Raw genomic sequence first — 21,919 nt, 5'->3', positions numbered from 1 at the left:
CATCCATCTCCTCCCCCGACCATCCAGGCCATGCTCTCTTCTCACTGTCGCCATCAGGAGCCTCAGGACTCGCACCACCAGGTTCAGGAACAGTTATCACCCCTCAACCATCAGGCTCTTGAACAAAAGGGGATAACTTCACTCACTGAACTGTTCCCACAACCTATGGATTCACTTGAAACGACTCTTCATCTCATGGCCTTGATATTTATTGCTTATTCGATCATTATCATCATTTCTTTTTTTGCATTTACACAGTTTGTTGTACTTTGCACATTTGTTCCGGTCTTTCATTGATTCTATTGTGTTTCTTGCATTTACTGTGTATGGCCACAAGGAAATTCATCTCTGGGTTGTATACGATGACATATATGTACTATGGTAATATATTTACTTTGAATTGGGCAGCACAGCCTCACCGTGCCGGAAGGGCCTGTTACTTTTCGTATCTCCAACTCTCCCCCGCCTTCTGATTAAACCTTCCCTGTCTGAACCAAAGGGAAGAACCGCACCATCCCTGATTCCTCATAAAATACTCTCTACCCTGGCAGTGTCAAAACTCTCTATATCAAACCTGGACTAGGTGGCACGTCTTATGAAGATAGGTCAAGCAATCTAGGGTTTTGCTCTTTGCAGCGACGGAGGATGAGAGGTGACTTGACAGAGGTATACACAATGATAACAGGCATAGATTGAGAGGATAGATAGAGAGTTCTTCCCAGGGTGGAAATGGCTAAAAAAGGGGGGTATAATTTTAAGGTGATTAGAGGGCAAGATCCTTAACAGTGTTGCTGAGCAGAGAGATCTTGGGATCAAAGTTCATAGCTCCATGAAAATGGCCACACAGGTCAATGAGGTGGTTGAGAAAGCTTATGGAATGCTTGCTTTGATTAGTCGAGGCATTGAGTTCAAAAGTCAGGAAATTATGTTGCATCTTTATAAAACTCTGGTTAGGCCACGACTGGAGTATTACATACAGTTCTGGTCACCTCACTATAGGAGGGATGTTGAGGCTTTGGAGAAGGCGCAGGAGAGGTTTACCAGGATGCTGCCTGGTTTAGAGGGTAAGTGCTATCATGAGAGGCTGGATAAGCTTGGGTTGTTTTCTCTGGAGTGTCATAGGTTGAGAGGAGATCTGACCGCGGTTTACAAGATTATGAGAAACAAAGTACCTATTTCCCAGGGTTGCATGCATTGAAAATGAGAGAGGGTAGGCTTCTTACTCAGAGGGTGATGGATGCCTGGAATGTGCTGCCTGGTATGGTGCTAGAAGCAAATACATTAGAGGCTTTTAAGAGAAGTTTGATTAGGCACATGAATATAAGGAAGGAAGAGGGATGAGGACATGGTGTAGGATTAGCGTTTGGATGTTTTTGATTTGCTGTTTAGTTATTTCAACATAACATTGTGGGTCAAATGTCCTGTTTCTGTGCTGTACTCTTCTATGTTCTATGTTTTATGAAAGTATAGGGTGGATATCAAGTTTTTACACAGAGTGGTGTGTGCTAGGGGTAGTGGTAGAAGCAGATTCATTAGGGGTATTTGAGAAACTCTTAGACAGACACATGGATGAAAGTAAAATGGCAGGCTTTGTGAGATGTGTGATTTTAGAGTGGGTTAATGTGTCAGCAAAACATTGTGGGCTGAATGGCCTATGCTGTGCTGTAATGTCCTATGCTTTCAATCCTTCAAAGAACCTGGTCAGGATATTGCCACTGTATTCTGATTATAGCATAGAAACAGGCCCTTTGGCCCATTCAGTCTGTGCTGTGGATGAGGGCTATCGACATTAAGAAAAAGGAAACGAGGAAAACAGGCCAGTCTGCAGGTTCAAAACACAGACCCCTTAAACCACCAACTCCACCCCCACCCACTCCAGACTATCCTGCTGGTGAATGCACAGCCTCTCCAAAATAAACTTGAAGACCACAGAGCAAGATTGCAAGACCTAAGGGACATCAGACACTGCAGTGCATTTTGTTCATGGAAATATGCAGCCCTGCAACCTAAGGGTTATACCATCCATTGCAAAGACAGGACCACTGAATCCTTTAAGGGTAGAGGAGGTGTAGTATGCTTCAGGATTAACTCATCATGGTGCACAGACCTGGTGAATCTGTCTCAATCCTGCTCTCCCGACATGAAATATCTAGCGGTCAAGTGTCGTCACTTTTATCTGCCAAGGGAGTTTTCCGCCATCATCCTGATAGCAGTGTACCTTCCACCTCAGGCCAACGTTAGGCAGGCACTGAAGGAGCTGAGCAACGCGATCAGCAGGCACAAAACAGTGCACCGTGGTGCCCTCTCTATCATTGTGGGGGATTTCAACCAGGCCAGCTTGCAGAAGTCTCTGAACGACCACCGACATCTCACCTGTGGAACCAGAGGAGCCAGCGCACTGGACCACTGTTGTAGCACTGTCAAGAAAGCTTACCGTGCCATCCCACACCCACAAGTTGGAAATTCTGATCACCTGACTGTACTTCCACTCCTAGTGTACAGGCAACGACTAAAGACTGCAGTGCCAGTGGTGAGGACCAAGAAAAAATGGTCAAGGAAGACAGAACTGTGCCTACAGGACTGCTTTAAGCTGGTGGGCAGGACAAAATTCAGGGATTCACCTTCAAATCTGAATGAATACACCACAGTTGTCACCAACTTCATCAAGACCTATGTGGGTGAGTGTGTGCCTTTGAGAACATTCCAGGCACCCCCAAACCAATAGCCATGCATGAACCAGGAGATTCGTAGCCTGCTGAGGGCCAGATCTCTGGCATTCGTCCAGTGCTGCAGAACTGTACAACAAGTCGAGGTACGACCTTCAGAAGGCTACTTTAAGAGCTAAAGGAACAATACCGATTGATGTTAGGGACGGAATCGGATGGATGTCAGCTCTGGTGGGGTTTGGTCCTGCAAGGTGAAATGTACAGAATCAGGATCAGGTTTAATATCACGAGCACTTGTCATGAGAGTTGTTGACTTTGCAGCAGCAGTACAATGAAATACATCATAATATAGAAAAAAATGTGAATTACAGTAGGTATATATATATATTAAGTAGTTAAATAAGTAGTATAAAAACAGAAATAAAAAAGTAGTGAGGTAGTGTTCATGGGTTCAATGTCCATTCGGGAATCTGATGGCAGAGGGGGAGAAGCTGTTCCTGAATCACTGAGTGTGTGTCTTCAGGCTCCTGTACCTTCCCCCTGATGGTAACAATGAGAAAGGGGGTATGTCCTGGGTGATGGGGGCCTTAATGATGGATGTCCCCTTTTTGAAGCATCGCTCCTTGAAGATGCCCTGGATACTGCAGAGGCCAGTGCCCATGATGGAGCTGACTGAGTTTACAACTCTCTGCAGCTTACTTCAACCCTGTGCAGCAGCCCCCCCCCACCCCATACCAGACGGTGACACATCTAGTTAGAATGCTCCCCATAGTACACCTGTAGAAATTGGTGAGTGTTTTAGGTGACATAACAAATCTTCTCAACCTCCTAATAAAATATAGCCACTATCTTGCCTTCTTTATAGCTGCATCAATATTTTGGGTCCAAATTAAGTCCTCAGATATATTGACTTGAAATTGGAACTTGAAATTGCTCACTCTCGCCACTTCTGATCTCTCTGTGAAGATCAGTTTGTGTTCCCTCTTCTTACCCTTCCTGAAGTCCACAATCAGTTATTTGGTGTTGCTGATGTTAAGAGCAAGGTTGTTGCTGTGATATCACTCAACTAACTAGTATATCTCACTCCTGTACATCTCCTTGTCACCAGCTGAGATTCTGCCAACAATGGTTGCATCGTCAGCAAATTTATGGATGGCATTTGAGCTGTGCCTAGCCACACAGTCATGGGTGTGGAGAGAGTAGAGCAGTGGGCTAAGCCTACATTCTTGAAGTGCACCAGTGTTGATTGTCAGTGACATAGAGATGTTATTTCTGATCCACACAGATTAGTTTTGCGGTTAGGAAGTAGAGGATCTGGTTGCAGAGGGCAGTGCAGAGGTCCAGACAACGCACACAAAATGCTGGAGGAACTCAGCCAGCCAGGTAGCATCTGGGAAAGAGTACAGTCAATGTTCTGGACCAAAGCTGGAGGAACTCAGCCAGCCAGGCAGCATCTGGGAAAGAGTACAGTCAACGTTCTGGACCAAAGCTGGAGGAACTCAGCCAGCCAGGCAGCATCTGGGAAAGAGTACAGTCAACGTTCTGGACCAAAGCTGGAGGAACTCAGCCAGCCAGGCAGCATCTGGGAAAGAGTACAGTCAACGTTCTGGACCAAAGCTGGAGGAACTCAGCCAGCCAGGCAGCATCTGGGAAAGAGTACAGTCAACGTTCTGGACCAAAGCTGGAGGAACTCAGCCAGCCAGGCAGCATCTGGGAAAGAGTACAGTCAACGTTCTGGACCAAAGCTGGAGGAACTCAGCCAGCCAGGCAGCATCTGGGAAAGTGTACAGTCAACGTTCTGGACCAAAGCTGGAGGAACTCAGCCAGCCAGGCAGCATCTAGGAAAGAGTACAGTCAACGTCCTGGACCAAAACCCTTTGGCAGAAGGTCCAGGTTCTGTGGCTTTTTGATCGGGGCTGTAGGAGTGACTATGTTAAACACTGAGCTGCAGTCAATAAACAACATCAAGTTTGTGTTCCCAGGTCCCTTCTGAGGTAGGAATTGATTCTAGCCATAACCAGCCTCTCAAAGCACTTCATCACCATAGATGAACAGAGAAGATTCACTAGAATGATTCCAGGAATGAGAGGGTTAACATATGAGGAACGTTTGTCTGCTCTTGGACTGTATTCCTTGGAGTTTAGAAGAATGAGGGGGGACCTCATAGAAACATTTCGAATGTTGAAAGGCATGGACAGAGTGGATGTGGCAAAGTTGTTTCCCATGATGGGGGAGTCTAGAACGAGAGGGCATGACTTAAGAATTGAAGGGCGCCCATTCAGAACAGAAATGCGAAGAAATTTTTTTAGTCAGAGGGTGGTGAATCTATGGAATTTGTTGCTACAGGTGGCAGTGGAGGCCAAGTCATTGGGTGTATTTAAGGCAGAGATTGATAGGTATCTGAGTAGCCAGGGCATCAAAGGTTATGGTGAGAAGGCGGGGTAGTGGAACTAAATGGGAGAGTGGATCAGCTCATGATAAAATGGCAGAGCAGACTCGATGGGCCGAATGGCCGACTTCTGCTCCTTTGTCTTATGGTCTTATGTGAGTGCTACTGGACAATAGTCGATAAGGCAGCTCACACTGCACTTCTTGGGCACTGGTGTGATGGTTGCCCTTCTGAAGCAGGTGGGGACCTCTGTCTGTAGCAATGAGACATGGAGAATGTCAGGGCCTGCCGTCTTGTGAGGGTTCACCCTTCTGAAAAGACAGCCTGACGCCGGCCTCGGAGACGGAGATCACAGGCTGAGCGTGTAATACCAGACCCTCACAGCTTTACTTTCTCCCCTTCAAAGCAGGCATAGAAGGTGTTGTGCTCATCTGGGAGTGAAGCATCACTGCCACTCATAAGTTGCTTTCACCTTGTAGGGAGAAATGGCCTGCAAACCCTGCCAGAGCTGACATGACTTCAATTCCACCTCCAAGCCCACTCACAGTCGTTCGGTGTTTCATACCTGGTTTTCTAGTACAGACCCGGGTCACCAGACTTAAATGCCACAGCTCAAGTCTACAAACCTCCTGGTTCATCCACGGCTTTTGATTTGGGTTGTACAGTAATTTCTCGTAGGCACACACTCATCCACACAGGTTTCAATGAAGTCGGTGACAGCGGTGGCGTACTCATTCAGACTCAAAGATGAGTCACTGAGTACAATCCAGTCTACCGATTCAAAGCAGTCCTGTAAGATCTCCTGCGCTCCCCTTGTCCGTACCTTCCTGGTCCTGAGTGCTGGTGCTGCAGGATCATGAATGCTTCACTCCCGGGTGAGCACATTGCCTTTTCTGCATGCTTTTACAGGGAGAATAGAACTTCACCTGTGTGAATCTCTTCAGCATCTGGTGACCCTGTGACCTCTGTCTTGGAGGCCGACATCGGAACATCTTTCAAGCAGGTGAACCCTTGCAAGGTGTCAGACTCTGAAGATGTACCTGGTGGGCACTGGAAACCTGTGCCAGTTAACTGATGGGCATATTCAAGGACATCTTCAATCTCTCACTGATGCAGTCAGAGGTCCCCACCTGCTTCAAAAGGGTGACGATTATACCAGTGCCCAAGAAGAGCCAGGTGAGCTGCCTTAACGACTATCCTGCAGTAGCACTCACATCTACGGTGATGAAGTACCTTGAGATGTTGGTCCTGGTCAGAATCAACTCCTGCTGAAGAAAGGATCCACTGCAGTTTGCCTATCACCAGAACGGGTCTACAGTGGATGCAGTATCTCTGGCTCTCCACTTGGCCTTGAGCCACCTGGACAACAGCAATACCTTCGTCAGGCTGCTGTTTATTGATTACAGCTCCAGCTTCAACATCATATCCTCAGTACTAATCAACAAGCTCCAAAATGTACACCCCCTGTACTTTCCTCTGCAATTAGATCCTTGACTTCCCCACCAGGAGACTGCAATAACATCTTCACCTCTCTGACAATCAACACTAGTGCACCACAAGGGTGTGTGCTTAGCCCACTGCTCTACTCTCTCTACACCCATGACTGTGTGACCAGGCACAGCTCAAATGCCTTCTATAAATTTGCCAATGACACAACTATTGTTGGCAGAATATCAGATGCTGACAAGAAGACATGCAGGGGTGAGGTAGATCAGCTGGTTGAGTGGTGTTGCAACAAGAACCTTGCACTCAGTAAGACCAAAGAATTAATTATGGACTTCAGAACAGGTAAGCCAAGGGAGGACACACCAGTCCTCATTGAGGGGTCAGGAGTGGAGAGAGTGAGCAATTTCAAGATCCTGGGTGTCAACATCTCTGAGGATCTAGCCTGGACCCAACAAATCAATGCAGTTACAGAGCAGGCAGGACAGTGGCAATTTCATTAGGAGTTTGAGGAGATTTGGTATGTCACCAAAGACTCTAGTAAATTTGTACCATTGAGAGCATTCTAACTGGTTGCATCACTGTGAAGTATGGAGGGACCACTGCACAGGACTGGTGTCTGGCTTCCTACCTCTGACTGGGTGCTGCTCAAAGCTCCAAACTGCCTTTTACTTCTCTTAATCTTCCTTCAGATGTGGTCCTGCTACTAATCTTCGTGTGACTGGAACCTGCGACTCACACTTTGATGGTGTGTTTTCAGACCGATTGAGCGATCTGGTGTTTTGCTGAGCCAAGGAGAGCCCGGTGAGGTTTTGAGCCGAGTGTGTAGCCTGGAGATGGGGCGCGAGCCCACGGTCGACTCCGTTTCTCACCGAGCCCACTAATCACAGTGTCAAGCAAAATTGAAATCATCGAGGGCAAGAGTGGAAGGTGAGCAGGTGTTCAGCGCCACCTGCCTGCGTTTGTCCGCTCTCTCGCTGCTGCAGAATGAAGATGCCTGGGTTTTGACCAGTCTCCCTCTCCCTCTCCCTCTCGCTCAACGTTGCCAGAATCTTGGGTCTTGTGGCCTGGACTCCGCAGTTCATGTTATGATGTGTTTCTGGTTTCCAGTTACTCCTTTTTTTATTCTATTTTGTGCAATTTTAGCCAGGTCGGACTGTGGTTCAGCGGCCTGCAATCAACTAATAACACAGTGCTAAATTGAACCGAACTGAACTAAACTGAACACTCCTAGACTGCTCCGTGTTTAATGTTTTAAACTGTGTGTTTTTCACTCACTTTCTGCTGTTTGCATGATTTGTTCTTTTTTGTTTGCACGTTGGGAGTTTGATGTTTTTCTTTGAATGGGTTCCATGCTGTTTCTATGTTTTCTGGCTGTCTGCGGGAGAACAAAGCTCAGGGTTGTGTAATGTATACGTAACGTTCAGCTATATTGGCTCGTGTTTATCTAGAGGAAACCCCGTCCTCCGCCCAGCCTTATCTCCCGGTTATGTTGGTTGCTGTGCAATACCACCTGATTCGGCTTCAAACATCAATCATCAGCCAGCACACAATGTACATTTTACAAATTACACTTTATATATCTTACTAGGACTATGAGATTAATAGAAGTACAATACAAAAGGGAATGAAAAAGGCACCAGAATTATCAAAGTTCAATTTCTTTGTGCACACAGTTGGAGCTCAGGACCCTCTTTCTTCCCCCTGCGACCCACTCTGACCCCCTCGACTCGCAGCTCAGACCACCCGAAGTGGTGGACCAGAGCTCTCCCAGCACGTCTGTCTTACTCCCGGTCTCTCCTCCAACTCCCCACCAAATCCCCCGTTTCCCAGCCATATGAGGCAGCATATCACCCCAAGAAAGAATAACATGGACACCCATTTGTTCATTCATTCTCTTATCAATAAAATAACCCAAACAAACTGTAGTGAGAGAACCTTCTCAACATTTAACATAACAAAGAAGCCATTTTGATTAACATATGCAGTAACATAAAAGATTAACATAACAAAGAAGCCATTTTGATTAACATACGCAGTAACATAAAAGAAGAAACTCCTTACATATACATACTTTGATAATAAGTATTCTTTAAATCTTTGAAATGTCTGCCCGTGCCCTTAAAGGTCAGTATGGAATGTCTTATACCATCCCTCCACCCCACCCCTGCCTGCTGAGCCTCGGAGCTGATAATGGCAATCACCACCAATTTAAACAACACTTTCAGTACGCTGGATGAACTCAGCAGGTCAGGCAGCATCAGTTAGAAACAATGAGTCGACGTTTCGGGCCGTAACCCTTCGTCAGGACTGAAGAATGAAAGATGGGGAAGGATTTGAAGAATGCTTGTAGCTTCAGTTGAAAGACCAGTAATTTGAAAGACAAAGGGGTGGGGGAGGGGAAGAATGACATCATAGCCCTGAAAACAATGGGTAGTAGAAGAAGGAGGCGGAACCATGAGGGAGCTGGGGGAGGGGGTAGAGTGAAACAGGGATAGAGGAAGGGAGGGGGAGGGAATTACCGGAAGTTGGAGAATTCTATGTTCATACCAAGGGGCTGGAGACTACCTAGACGGTATATGAGGTGTTGCTCCTCCAACCTGAGTTTAGCCTCATCATGGCAGTAGAGGAGGCCATGTATGGACATATCTGAATGGGAATGGGAAGCAAAGTTGAAGTGGGTTGCTACCGGGAGATCCTGTCTGTTGTGGCGGACAGAGTGGAGGTGCTCGATGAAGCGGTCCCCCAATCTGTGTTGGGTTTCACCGATGTAGAGGAGGCTGCTCCGGGATCACCGGATGCAATAGATGACCCCAACAGACTCAAAAGTGAAGTGTTGCCTCACCTGGAAGTTTGGGGCCCTGAATGGTGGCAAGAGATGAGGTGTAGGGACAGGTGTAGCACTTACGCTTACAGGGATAAGTGCCGGGTTGGAGATCAGTGGGGCTGGACGTGCGGATAAGGGAGTCGCGGAGGGACCGATCCCTGTGGAAAGCGGAGGGGGTGGAGAGGGAAAGATGTGCTTAGTGATGGGGTCCTGTTGAAGGTTGCGGAAGTTGCGGAGGATAATCTGCTGGATCTGGAGGCTGGTGGGGTGGTAGGTGAGGACAAGGGGAACTCTGTCCCTGTTGTGGTGGCGGGAGGATGGGGTGAGGGCCGAAGTGCGGGAAATGGAGGAGATGCGGGTGAGGGCATCATTGATGACGGCAGAAGGGAAACCACGATCCTTAAAGAAAGAGGACATTTGAGATGTCCTGGAATGGAAAGTCTCATCCTTGGAGCAGATGCAACGGAGATGAAGGAACTGGGAATAGGGAATGGCATTTTTGCATGTGGTGGGGTGGGAAGAGGTATAGTCGAGGTAGTTATGAGAGTCAGTGGGCTTGTAGATTCTCCAACTTCCAGTAATTCCCTCCCCCTCCCTTCCTCTATCCCTATTTCACTCTGCCCCCTCCCCCAGCTGCCTATCACCTCCCTCATGGTTCCACCTTCTTCTTCTACTACCCATTGTTTTCAGGGCTATGACATCAATGCTTCCCCTCCCCCACCCCTTTGTCTTTCAAATTACTGGTCTTTCAACTGAAGCCTCAAGCATTCTTCAAATCCTTCCCCATTTTTCATTCTTCAGTCCTGACGAAGGGTTGTGGCCTGAAACATAGAACATAGAATAGTACAGCACAGTACAGGCCCTTCAGCCCACAATGTTGTGCCGACCCTCAAACCCTGCCTCCCATATAAGCCCCCACCTTAGATTCCTCCATATACCTGTCTAGTAGTCTCTTACACTTCACTAGTGTATCTGCCTCCACCACTGACTCAGGCAGTGCATTCCACGCACCAACCACTCTCTGAGTAAAAAACCTTCCTCTAATATCCCCCTTGAAATTCCCACCCCTTACCTTAAAGCCATGTCCTCTTGTATTGAGCAGTGGTGCCCTGGGGAAGAGGCGCTGGCTATCCACTCTATCTATTCCTCTGATTATCTTGTACACCTCTATCATGTCTCCTCTCATCCTCCTTCTCTCCAAAGAGTAAAGCCCTAGCTCCCTTAATCTCTGATCATAATACATACTTTCTAAACCAGGCAGTATCCTGGTAAATCTCCTCTGTACCCTTTCCAATGCTTCCACATCCTTCCTATAGTGAGGTGACCAGAACTGGACACAGTATTCCAAGTGTGGCCTAACCAGAGTTTTATAGAGCTGCATCGCGACTCTTAAACTCTATCCCTCGACTTATGAAAGCTAAGACCCCATAAGCTTTCTTAACTACCCTATCCACCTGTGAGGCAACTTTCAGGGATCTGTGGACATGTATCCCAAGATCCCTCTGCTCCTCCACACTACTAAGTATCCTGCCATTTACTTTGTACTCTGCCTTGGAGTTTGTCCTTCCAAAGTGTACCACCTCTCACTTCTCCAGGTTGAACTCCATCTGCCACTTCTCAGCCCACTTCTGCATCCTATCAATGTCTCTCTGCAATCTTTGACAATCCCCTACACTATCTACAACACCACCAACCTTTGTGTCGTCTACAAACTTGCCAACCCACCCTTCTACCCCCACATCCAGGTCGTTAATAAAAATCACGAAAAGTAGAGGTCCCAGAACAGATCCTTGTGGGACACCACTAGTCACAATCCTCCAATCTGAATGTACTCCCTCCACCACCACCCTCTACCTTCTGCAGGCAAGCCAATTCTGAATCCACCTGGCCAAACTTCCCTGGATCCCGTGCCTTCTAACTTTCTGAATAAGCCTACCGTGTGGAACCTTGTCAAATGCCTTACTAAAATCCATATAGATCACATCCACTGCACTACCCTCATCTATATGCCTGGTCATCTCCTCAAAGAACTCTATCAGGCTTGTTAGACATGATCTGCCCTTCACAAAACCATGCTGACTGTCCCTGATCAGACCATGATTCTCTAAATGCCCAGAGATCCTATTTCTAAGAATCTTTTCCAACAGCTTTCCCACCACAAACGTAAGGCTCACTGGTCTATAATTACCCAGACTATCCCTACTACCTGTTTTGAACAAGGGAACACCATTCGCCTCCCTCGAATCCTCCGGTACCGTTCCCGTGGACAACGAGGACATAAAGATCCTAGCCGGAGGCTCAGCAATCTCTTCTCTCGCCTCGTGGAGCAGCCTGGGGAATATTCCGTCAGGCCCCGGGGACTTATCTGTCCTAATATATTTTAACAACTCCAACACCTCCTCTCCCTTAATATCAACATGCTCCAGAACATCAACCTCACTCATATTGTCCTCACCATCATCAAGTTCCCTCTCATTGGTGAATACTGAAGAGAAGTATTCATTGAGGACCTCGCTCACTTCCACAGCCTCCAGGCACATCTTCCCACCTTTATCTCTAATCGGTCCTACCTTCACTCCTGTCATCCTTTTTTTCTTCACATAATTGAAGAATGCCTTGGGGTTTTCCTTTACCCTACTCGCCAAGGCCTTTTCATGCCCCCTTCTTGCTCTTCTCAGCCCCTTCTTGAGCTCCTTTCTTGCTTCCCTATATTCCTCAATAGACCCATCTGATCCTTGCTTCCTAAACCTCATGTATGCTGCCTTCTTCCTCGTGTCTAGATTTTCCACCTCACTTGTCACCCATGGGGCCTTCACCCTACTATTCTTTATCTTCCTCACCAGGACAAATTTATCCCTTACATCCTGCAAGAGATCTCTAAACATCGACCACATGTCCATAGTACATTTCCCTGCAAAAACATCATCCCAATTCACACCCGCAAGTTCTAGCCTTATAGCCTCATAATTTGCCTTTCCCCAATTAAAATTTTTCCTGTCCTCTTTGATTCTATCCTTTTCCGTGATAATGCTAAAGGCCAGGGAACGGTGGTCACTGTCCCCCAGATGCTCACCCACTGAGAGATTTGTGACCTGACCCGGTTCATTACCTAGTACTAGATCTAGTATGGCATTCCCCCTGGTCGGCCTGTCCACATACTGTGACAGGAATCCATCCTGGACACACTTAACAAATTCTGCCCCATCTAAACCCTTGGAACTAATCAGGTGCCAATCAATATTAGGGAAGTTAAAGTCACCCATGATAACAACCCTGTTATTTTTGCACCTTTCCAACATCTGCCTCCCAGTCTGCTCCTCTGTATCTCTGCTGCTACCAGGGGGCCTATAGAATACCCCCAGTAGAGTAACTGCTCCCTTCCAGTTCCTGACTTCCACCCATATTGACTCAAAAGAGGATCCTGCTACATTACCCACCCTTTCTGTAGCTGTAATAGTATCCCTGACCAGTAATGCCACCCCTCCTCCCCTTTTTCTGCCCTCTCTATCCCTTTTAAAGCACTGAAATCCAGGAATATTGAGAATCCATTCCTGCCCTGGTGCCAGCCAAGTCTCTGTAATGGCCACTACATCATAATTCCATGTATGTATCCAAGCTCTCAGTTCATCACCTTTGTTCCTGATGCTTCTTGCATTGAGGTACACACATTTCAGCCCTTCTACCTTACTGTCTTTACACCGTTTATTCTGCTTCTCTTCCCTCAAAGCCTCTCTGCATGTTAGATCTGGCTTTACTCCATGAACTTCTTTCACTGCTCTATCGCTCTAGGTCCCATCCCCCTTGCAAATTAGTTTAAACCCTCCCGAACCATGCTAGCAAACCTACCTGCAAGGATATTGCTCCCCCTCGAGTTCAGGTGCAATCCATCCAATCTGTACAGGTCCCACCTTCCCCAGAAGAGATCCCAATGATCTAAAAATCTAAAACCTTGCTCCCTGCACCAACTCCTCAGCCACACATTCGACTGCCATCTCCTCCAATTCTTACCATCACTGTCACGTAGCACTGGCAGCAATCCTGAGAACGCCACCCTTGAGGTCCTGTTCTTCAGCCTTCTGCCTAATTCCCGAAACTCACACTTCAGCACCTCATCCCTCTTCCTGCCTATGTCGTTGGTCCCATCATGTATCACGACTTCTGGTTGCTTTCCCTCTCATACCAGGATGTCGTGCACCCAGTCAGAGACATCCCGGACCCTGGCACCCGGGAGGCAACAAACCATGCGGGTGTCCTTCTCACGTCCACAAAATCTCCTGTCTGCTCCCCTGACTATAGAGTCTCCAATGACAACAGCTCTCCTCTTCTCTGTCCCACCCTTCTGCACCACCGGGTCAGACTCAGTGCCAGGGGCCCTGCCACCGTGGCTCACACCTGGTCGGTCGTCCCCGCCAACAGTATCCAGGACGGTAAAGTTATTATTCAGGGGAATGGCTACAGGGGTGCTCTGCACTACGTGTCTGCTCACCTTCACTTTTCCCCCTCTGACTGTCACCCAACAACCTGCTTCCGACAGCCCAGGTGTGACTACCTCCCTGTAGCTCTCATCTACGACTGCCTCATTCTCCCTTATGAGTCAAAGGTTATCCAGGTGCGGCTCCAGATTCCTTACACAGTCTTCCAGATCGCCCAGCCGTATGGACTTCTGGCAGATGTGATTCTGTGGGAGAGGGGCGTTCCCCCAAGACTACCACATCTCACATGAGAGGCACATCACTGTCTCAGGAGACATTGTAAAAACTAACCGCGAGCTAGCTTGTCCTCCGCCTCTTCTCGTCAAAGCCTCAAAGCTCCACTCCTTCACTGGGCCACTCACTCACTGGCCGCTCCGCTTGAGCTATCCCTCTATTTATCTGTTTCAGCTTTTCAAAATGCTTGGTCACCTGACCTCGATTGCCCAATCAGCTGCTTTCTGCTGAGTCTGAGCTATTCAAATCTTGATTGTCTAATCAACGGCTTTCTGCTGATCTATTCAAATCTGGATTGACTTGATTACACAGACCAACTGCCAAAACTGCCAAAACTGCCAAAACGTCGACTCATCGTTTCTAACTGATGCTGCCCAACTTGCTGAGTTCATCCAGTGTACTGAAAGTGTTGCTTTGATCACAGCATCTGCAGATTATTTTGTGTTTACCACCAATTTAAATTTCCTTCACCACTTCCCTCACCCCCACCCCCAGCCTTAAATGGGTCCATTCTTGCAATTCCCAAATAAAAATCCCAACCGTGACCTTAGATCTACCCAACCAATGGGTTCCCAGTGCCCGCTGGAAAAGAGAACTCCAAACGTCCACAGCTCCTGTCTCAGTCCAATTTGGTGGCCCAGTGGCACAGCAAGTAGTGCCTGTCGAAGAGTCTCTTAAATGTCCCTCGTGTATCTGTCTCTACCACCGCCCCTGACAGGGCGTCCCACGCACCCACCAGTCTCTGCGTAAAAAAAAGTGCTATCTCTGACGTCCCCCCTATACTTTTCTCTAATCATCCTAAATTCATGTGCCCTTGAATTCGCCACTTCCACCCTGGGGAAAAGTCTCTGGCTGTCCACTCTATCTATGCCTCTTATCATCTTGTACAACTCTATCAAGTCAACTCTCACCCGCCTTCACTACAGAGAGAAAAGCCCCAGCTCGCTCAGCCTATCTTCAGAAGACATGCTCTCCAATCCAGGCAGCTCCTCTCTAAAGCGTATTTGTCCTTCCTACGATGAGAAGATCAGAACTGAACACAATTCTCAAGTGTGTTTCCAAAGTTTTATTCTGTGTGTGTGTGTGTGTGTGTGTGTGTGTGTGTGTGACCTTCTCCTTATCTCCAAGTGGGTTTCACCCTATTCCCATATCCCAAAGACATCGTAGACTGATGGAGAGAATCATATGGCATAGAACAGGCCATCTGGCCCATCATTTCCGTACTGACTAGCAAGAACTAAACAACAGTATTGGTGTTGTTATCTCAGAGGACCTCCCCTGCTTCCTCAGGAGTCTGCAGCAATTTGGAATGATATCTAAAACTTTGACACACTTCTATAGGTGTGTAGTGGAGACACCAATGCCCATGAATGGAAACTCCTACAACAAGTAATGGCTATGGTCCAATTCCAGTCCATCAGGTGTAAAGCCCTCCCCCACCACTGAACACACCCACATGAAGCGTTGCTGCAAGAAAGCAGCATCCACCATCAGGGATCCCCGCCACCCAGGCCATGCTCTCTTCACGCTGCTGCCATCAGGTAGAAGGTACAAGAGCCTCAGGACTCACACCACCAGGTTCAGGAACGGTTACTACTCCTCAACCATCAGGCTCTTGAACCAAAGGGGTTATGGCTTTCATTATATAGATTTATTGAATATGACCACAAGAAAGTGAGTCTCTGGTTGTACACAGTAACATGTATGTACTTTGATAATAAATTTACTTTGAACTTTATACTCTGCCCTTAGTGGGAGTTATTGGCTAAAAGAATATCAAAGGAATTCTCTGATATGCCAGACAGGAGAAATAGACTAGATATGATTGAATGACAAAGCAGACTCGATGGGCAGAATAGTCTAATTCTACTCCTTTGTCTTATGGTCTAAGCTGCAGTAGTTTAGGGAGATAAGGCAAGAGGGAATGGAACTTGTGCAATTACACCATTGGGGCCAGCATCATCCCACTGGGCCAAACAGCCTTTGAATGTGTCTGTGAAAGAACTCTTCTTTCCAGGCTGTTCCCAATTTGCTCCTTTGCAATGGGTTTCCTTGTCTTCCCAATTCCAGATCCCAGATGTGGACCTCCTGACATCTCCCCAGACAAGATCACGCATGCTGATCTTGGGTGATCTCCAACCATTACCCACCCCCACCCCACAGACAACAATGACGACAACTTTCATTGACGTCACACCTTTAATGCAGCAGCACTCCCGAGATCTGACATCACCTCGCAGATAATGAAAGCTAAAAGGAAACCCAAGGGTCACGGCGAAGGAGAGGAGAGTGTGCAGAAAAGACTTGCATTGAAATAGCGCTATTTACAGCAACCAGTTGATCCAAGTGACATCAGAGCCAATGGGGAACTTCTGTAGGTGTGGACAGAATTCCAATGCAGGTACTGGAGTCCCGTGGAGTCTGGGAATCAGCCCGTACCCTCAAACAAGATCTGCAGATTCTATTCGCAGTGATCAGCTGAGCGAGGAGTGATGGGCAAGATTCTGGGAGAGCTTCAGGAAATAGAACACAGAACATAGGACAGTACAGCGCACGATCAGGCAATTCGGCCCAAAATGCTGTGCTGAAACAGCTAAAAAGTAAATCAAAAACACCCAAACACTAATCCCTCCTACCCACACCATGTCCATATCCCTGCATTTTCCTCACAATCATGTGCCTAATCGAACATCTCTTAAAAGCCTCTAATGTATTTACCTCTACCACCATACCAGGCAGCACATCCCAGGCAACGACCATTCTCTGAGGAAAAAAATTACCCCTCACATCTAACACCCCCCCCACCCACACCTTCAATACATGCCCTCTGGTATTAGACATTTCTATCCTGGGAAATAGATACTCCCTGTTTACTCTATCTGTGCCCCTCATAATCTTGTAAACCTCTATCAGGTCTCCCCTCAGCTTCCGACACTCCAGAGAAAACACCCCAAGTTTATCCAGTGTCTCATGATAGCACATGCCCTGTAAACCAGGCAGCATCCTGGTAAACCTCCTCTGCAACTTCTCCAAAGCCTCAACATCCCTCCTATGGTGGGGTGGATGCTTCTGCTACAAATTTCAGGAAATTCTTCTACAGCTCTCCGAGGGAGGCAGATTCCCAGCTTGCCTGACAGACAGGGATTCCTTCAGTGCAGCCATTCTGTCAGAGGGAGTTGGGACGTGGGAGAAGTATTCAGGGGCCTCCAGTGACTATGGCTTTGGCAGGTGAAAGCACAGATGCTGATGGTGGAAGAGCAGGATCTGGCAAAGTTGGGAGGCTAGGATTTGCAGGAAAGAGTCTAGGGAAAGTTGGGAGGCTGGGAATTGTGGGAGTGGGGTGGAGAGTGTAGAGAAGTTAATGAGATGGGAAGGAGTGGTGGACAGTGTGTGGGTAGGGTGTGGTGAGGGAGAGAGTGAGACATATAAAACGTTGCTCTGGAGACTTGAGTTGATGGTCAGCAGATTCTTGAAGTGCTGAATGGACTGTTTTGCTGCTGTGTTGCCTCTATGAGAATCTTACGGTGGCCAGAAGCCTTCCGTTCAGGATTAGGCAGACAATGACCATGCACCCTCAAGCCTGACCACCCGGTTGGTCAGATGGTGATGCTGTTCTCGATATTGACCGGCTGCAGGTAGTCATATTTGAGGACCCACCCCTCATTCCGATCTTGGACGGCGTGATCAATCTCCTTCAGCTCCTCCTGGAATTCTCGGATGATCCCCTTCACTTGCTCCTCGGTGAAGAATCCCTCCACGTAGTTACCCAGGGGAATCTGCACACAAACAATAGAAGGGCCGTGACGCCCTTGGCCACCGATTTCCCTCTTGGCACTTACTCCATGACTGTGACAAGTGCTGGACCTCCTTCCTCACCACCATGCATGATGCTTCCAGGTGAGGCAATACGCCACCTGTGAGTCTGCCCATAAGACCACAAGACTACAAGATATAGGAGCAGAATTAAGCTATTTGGCCCATCAAGTCTGCTCTGCCATTTCATCATGGCTGATCCATTTCCCTCTCAGCTCCAGTCTCCTGCCTTCTCCTCGTATCCCTCTATGCCCTGACTGATCAAGAATCTATCAACTTTTACCTTAAATATACCCAATGACTTGGCCTCCACAGCTGCCTTTGGCAAAGAATTCCACAGATTCACCACTCTCAGACCAAAGAAATTCCTCCTCACCTCCATTCTAAAAGGATGTCCCTCTAGTCTGAGGCGGTGTCCTCCAGCCTTTCGATAGGTTTCAATGAGATCACCCCTCATTCTTCTGAATTCCAGTATTCTGGTACAGGCCCAGAGCCATCAAACGCTCATCGTGAACCTCCTTTGAACCCTCTCCAATGTCAGCACTTAGATAAGTGGCCAGAACTGCTGACAATACCCCAGGTGAGGCCTCACCAGTTCTCTATAAAGCCCCAACATTACACCCTTGATTTTATATTCCACTCCCTCTCTGTTCCCCCTCGCTACCACAAACCTTTTTCTTTTCCCTCATTCTGATGCTCCTTCTCTTCCCCTTCCCTCCCCTTATTACCTACCCCTCACCTCCCTCTGACCCCCCCACCTCCTTCACTTTATTCCATACTCCACCGTCCTCTCCTATCAGATTCCTTCTTCTTCAGCCCTTTACCTCTTCCATCTATCATCTTCAATCCTCACATCAACTCCTCCTCCTCCCACCTGCTCTCACCTATCTTGTACTCCTCCCCCACAACTCCCCCCAGATGTTTTATTTTAATTCTGGTTTCTGGCCGCCTTCCTTTCCAGTCCTGATGAAGAGCCTCAATCTGAGATGCTTATGCCTGATCTGCTGGGTCCCTCCAGTGTTTTGCGTGTGTTGCTGAAAGGCCGTAGTGTGAGGGAGGGAGCGGATGTCGCTTTAGCCACCGAAGTGTGAGAACAGTGGTGTTAGGCATGGGACACAGTGGTTTAAGGTCACCCGTCTCATTCTCTGGACCCAACAACCCCTCAGAGCTGAGATTGAATCTCACCATCACAGTTGTAGAACTGAATTTAGGCCGTTTAAGACAGAACCAGTCTGCTGGAATGCAGACTACAGAAAAATGCCCCTCAGAGTGGGGCCAGGAAACCTGCCATCTGCAGGAATTCTGGGAGAGAATGGGAATACTTTATCGAAAGGATCACCAATGACAGTATTGACTGTAGAGTCATAGAGCCACATAGCACATAAACCAGCCCTTGGTTCTTGACAACCAAGATTCCTATTGAAATCACCAAAATTCACCAAGGTTGAGCGAGACCAGGCTTTCCAGCTCCTCTGGAGCCTGTACCAGTATCCAGTGTCACGGCTGACTCAATGCCTTAGCCCCTCTCCAGATCATTCTGGATATCCCTCTTGGCATCCAACGATTCAGTGCCTTTGGCCTTGAACAGAATCTCTCTGAATTCCAAATCCTTGGAGTCAGGGGACTCCTCGGCTCCGGGGTAAACGGGCAACCACTCATGCTGAGCCTACTGGCCCTGGTTCTGGTCTTGGACCAGCAGAAGCAGCCTCTTAGAAGTTTGTCCCTTTAGAGTCTTGGGTAGATCACCTCTTGTCCCTCTAAGCCAGATGACCTTTTACTCAATGCCTCCCGAGCGGACAAAACCTGGATCCCAGGGTACAGCCAATGGGACCTGAGGATCAGCCTCGAGCAGAATGGGAATCTCTCTTTGAAAGTGGATCCGATTCGGATAATCTTTTACCATTCCAGCCAGCCTCTGGCTGAGGACCCATTTGATGGACATCTGGAGACTAGACTGTGAGATGTCAGGCAGAGAGGCCATGATGTACTCCATCGTCACCGAGCCCTTGGCCGTAGGAGGGGTCTTCTCATGGTACAGGGTGAGTTGGGTACCCAGGCTTCCCAGTCGAACTGTCGAGCAACATGGGTCCGGTGTGAGGGCAGAGGGGAAGTAGATTGGTTCAGCATCAATTCCAGGATGGGAGCTTCCCTCTCCCCACCCTCTCACTTCCTCCTCACTTCCCTCTTCCCAACCTCACTTCCCCTCACTTCCTTCTTCTCAACCTCTCACTTCCCCTCACTTCCCTCTCCCCACCCTCTCACCTCCCTCTCCTCAATCTCTCACTTCTCCCTCACTTCCCTCTTACTTCCCTCTCTCCACCTTTCACTTCCCTCTCTTCATCCTGTCACCACCCCTCCCTACTGAATTACCAGGTCCTCGTCAACACCTCCACACCGGTCCCTCACCTCCTCAACGCCTCCACACCGGTCTCTCACCTCTCCCTCTCCAACCCCTCAACAGCACCTCACCATTCTCGCCTCTCATTCCCTCAACATTTCCTCACTGGTCTCTCACCTTTCCTTTCCCACTCCCTCAACATCTTCTCACCATCCTTCACCTACCCTTCCCCAACCCCTCCTCACCATCCTTCACCTCTCCCTCCTCAACACCTCGTCATTGGTCCCTCCCCAATCCCTGAACACCGCCTCACCATCTCTCACCTCTTCCTCCTCAAGACTTTCTCATTGGTCCCTCACCTCTCCATCCTCAGTCCCTCAACACCTTCTCACCAGTCCCTCACCTCCTCAAAACTCCTTATCAGTCCCTCACCACTCATTCAACACCTCCTCAATCTGACCCTCCTCAGCCCTCAATGCCTCCTCTCTTCCCCCCACCCCCTCAACACTGCCTCACCGGTGGGGCGTCAGCTACCTGTGGATTATTCACAGCAGCATGTTGGACAGTGCAGGTGAAGACGACCATGGTGAGGAATTTGGAGAGTTCTGAACGGGAACAGAATTCAGTCAAGATCCCTAAGAACAAATAAGACCCACATTGAAAGTCGGCTGTCTGAATCCAGGCTGTTCCCTGCCACCATTCCCAGTGGGAAGAGGAACCCAGAAGCAGAGAGAGAAGTGTCCCACCACTGCAAGAAAATCCCACCATCCCTGTACACCATAATAACTCTCCCCTCCCTGTCACCACCATGAGGCAGTAGGAAGTGGGAAAACACTCAGCTCCCTGGCCTTTCCCTGTCTCACAGCTGATCAAAGATTCCCAACTTTCCGCTCAATCCCAAATCTCCCTCAGTACTGGAGGGAGATTGAAAATTTGGCTGAGTGGTGTAATAACCACAGCCTCTCACTCAATGTCAATAAGACTAAGGAACTGACTGTAGACTGCAGGAGAGGGAAACCAGAGGTCCATGTGCCAGTACTCATCGGAGGATCAGAAGTGGAGAGGGTCAGTAAGTTTAAGTTCCTGGGTGTCACTCTCTCAGAGGACTTATCGTGGACCCGTCATATAAATATTATTGTGAAGAAAGCACGAGAGCACCTCTACCTCCTCAGGAATCTGCGGAGATTCAGCACGTCATCGAAAATCTTGGCAAACTTCTATAGATGTGTGGTGGAAAGTGTGCTGACTGGCTGTGTTACAGCCTGGTATGGGAATACCAATGCCAATGAGTGGAAAATCCTACAAAAGGTAGTGGATTCGGCCCAGTGCATCACGGATAAAGCCCTCCCAGCCATTGAGCACATCTACATGAAATGTCGCCGTAAGAAAGCAGCATCCATCATCAAAGACCCCCATCACCCTGGCCATGCTCTTTTCTCACTGCTGCCATCAGGTAGAAGGTACAGGAGCCTCAGGACTTGCACCACCAGGTTCAGGAACAGTTACTACCCCTCAACCATCAGGCTCTTGAACAAAAGGGGATAACTACACTCACTTAAGGACTCAGTTATCTTGTTGTTTTCTGCTTATTATTATTGCTATTTATTTACAGTGTCTATAAAAAGTATTCAGCCCCTTGGAAGTTTTCATGCTTTATTGTTTTACAACATTGAATCACAGTGGATTTAATTTGGCTTTATTTGACACTGATCAACAGAAAAAGACTCTTCTGTGTCA

At 48.1% G+C, this 21,919-nt stretch overlaps 1 protein-coding gene across 1 annotated transcript in view; it reads right to left on the bottom strand.

Moving 5' to 3' along the window:
- Nucleotides 1–17,627: 17,627 nt before the first annotated feature.
- LOC140198365 (polyunsaturated fatty acid 5-lipoxygenase-like) overlaps nt 17,628–21,919 on the bottom strand; it is a 53,063-nt gene continuing 48,771 nt past the window's right edge. The window contains 4 exon segments of the mRNA XM_072259462.1: nt 17,628–17,807; nt 19,745–19,866; nt 19,869–19,914; nt 20,717–20,787. Of these exon segments, the coding sequence (XP_072115563.1) occupies nt 17,628–17,807; nt 19,745–19,866; nt 19,869–19,914; nt 20,717–20,787 (419 nt within the window).

This window comes from Mobula birostris, chromosome 5 (genome assembly GCF_030028105.1).
Source record: "Mobula birostris isolate sMobBir1 chromosome 5, sMobBir1.hap1, whole genome shotgun sequence".
Classification (NCBI taxonomy): domain Eukaryota; kingdom Metazoa; phylum Chordata; class Chondrichthyes; order Myliobatiformes; family Myliobatidae; genus Mobula; species Mobula birostris.
The sequence above is the reverse complement of the archived record's forward strand: the minus strand, read 5'-3'. Positions and strand labels throughout refer to the sequence as shown.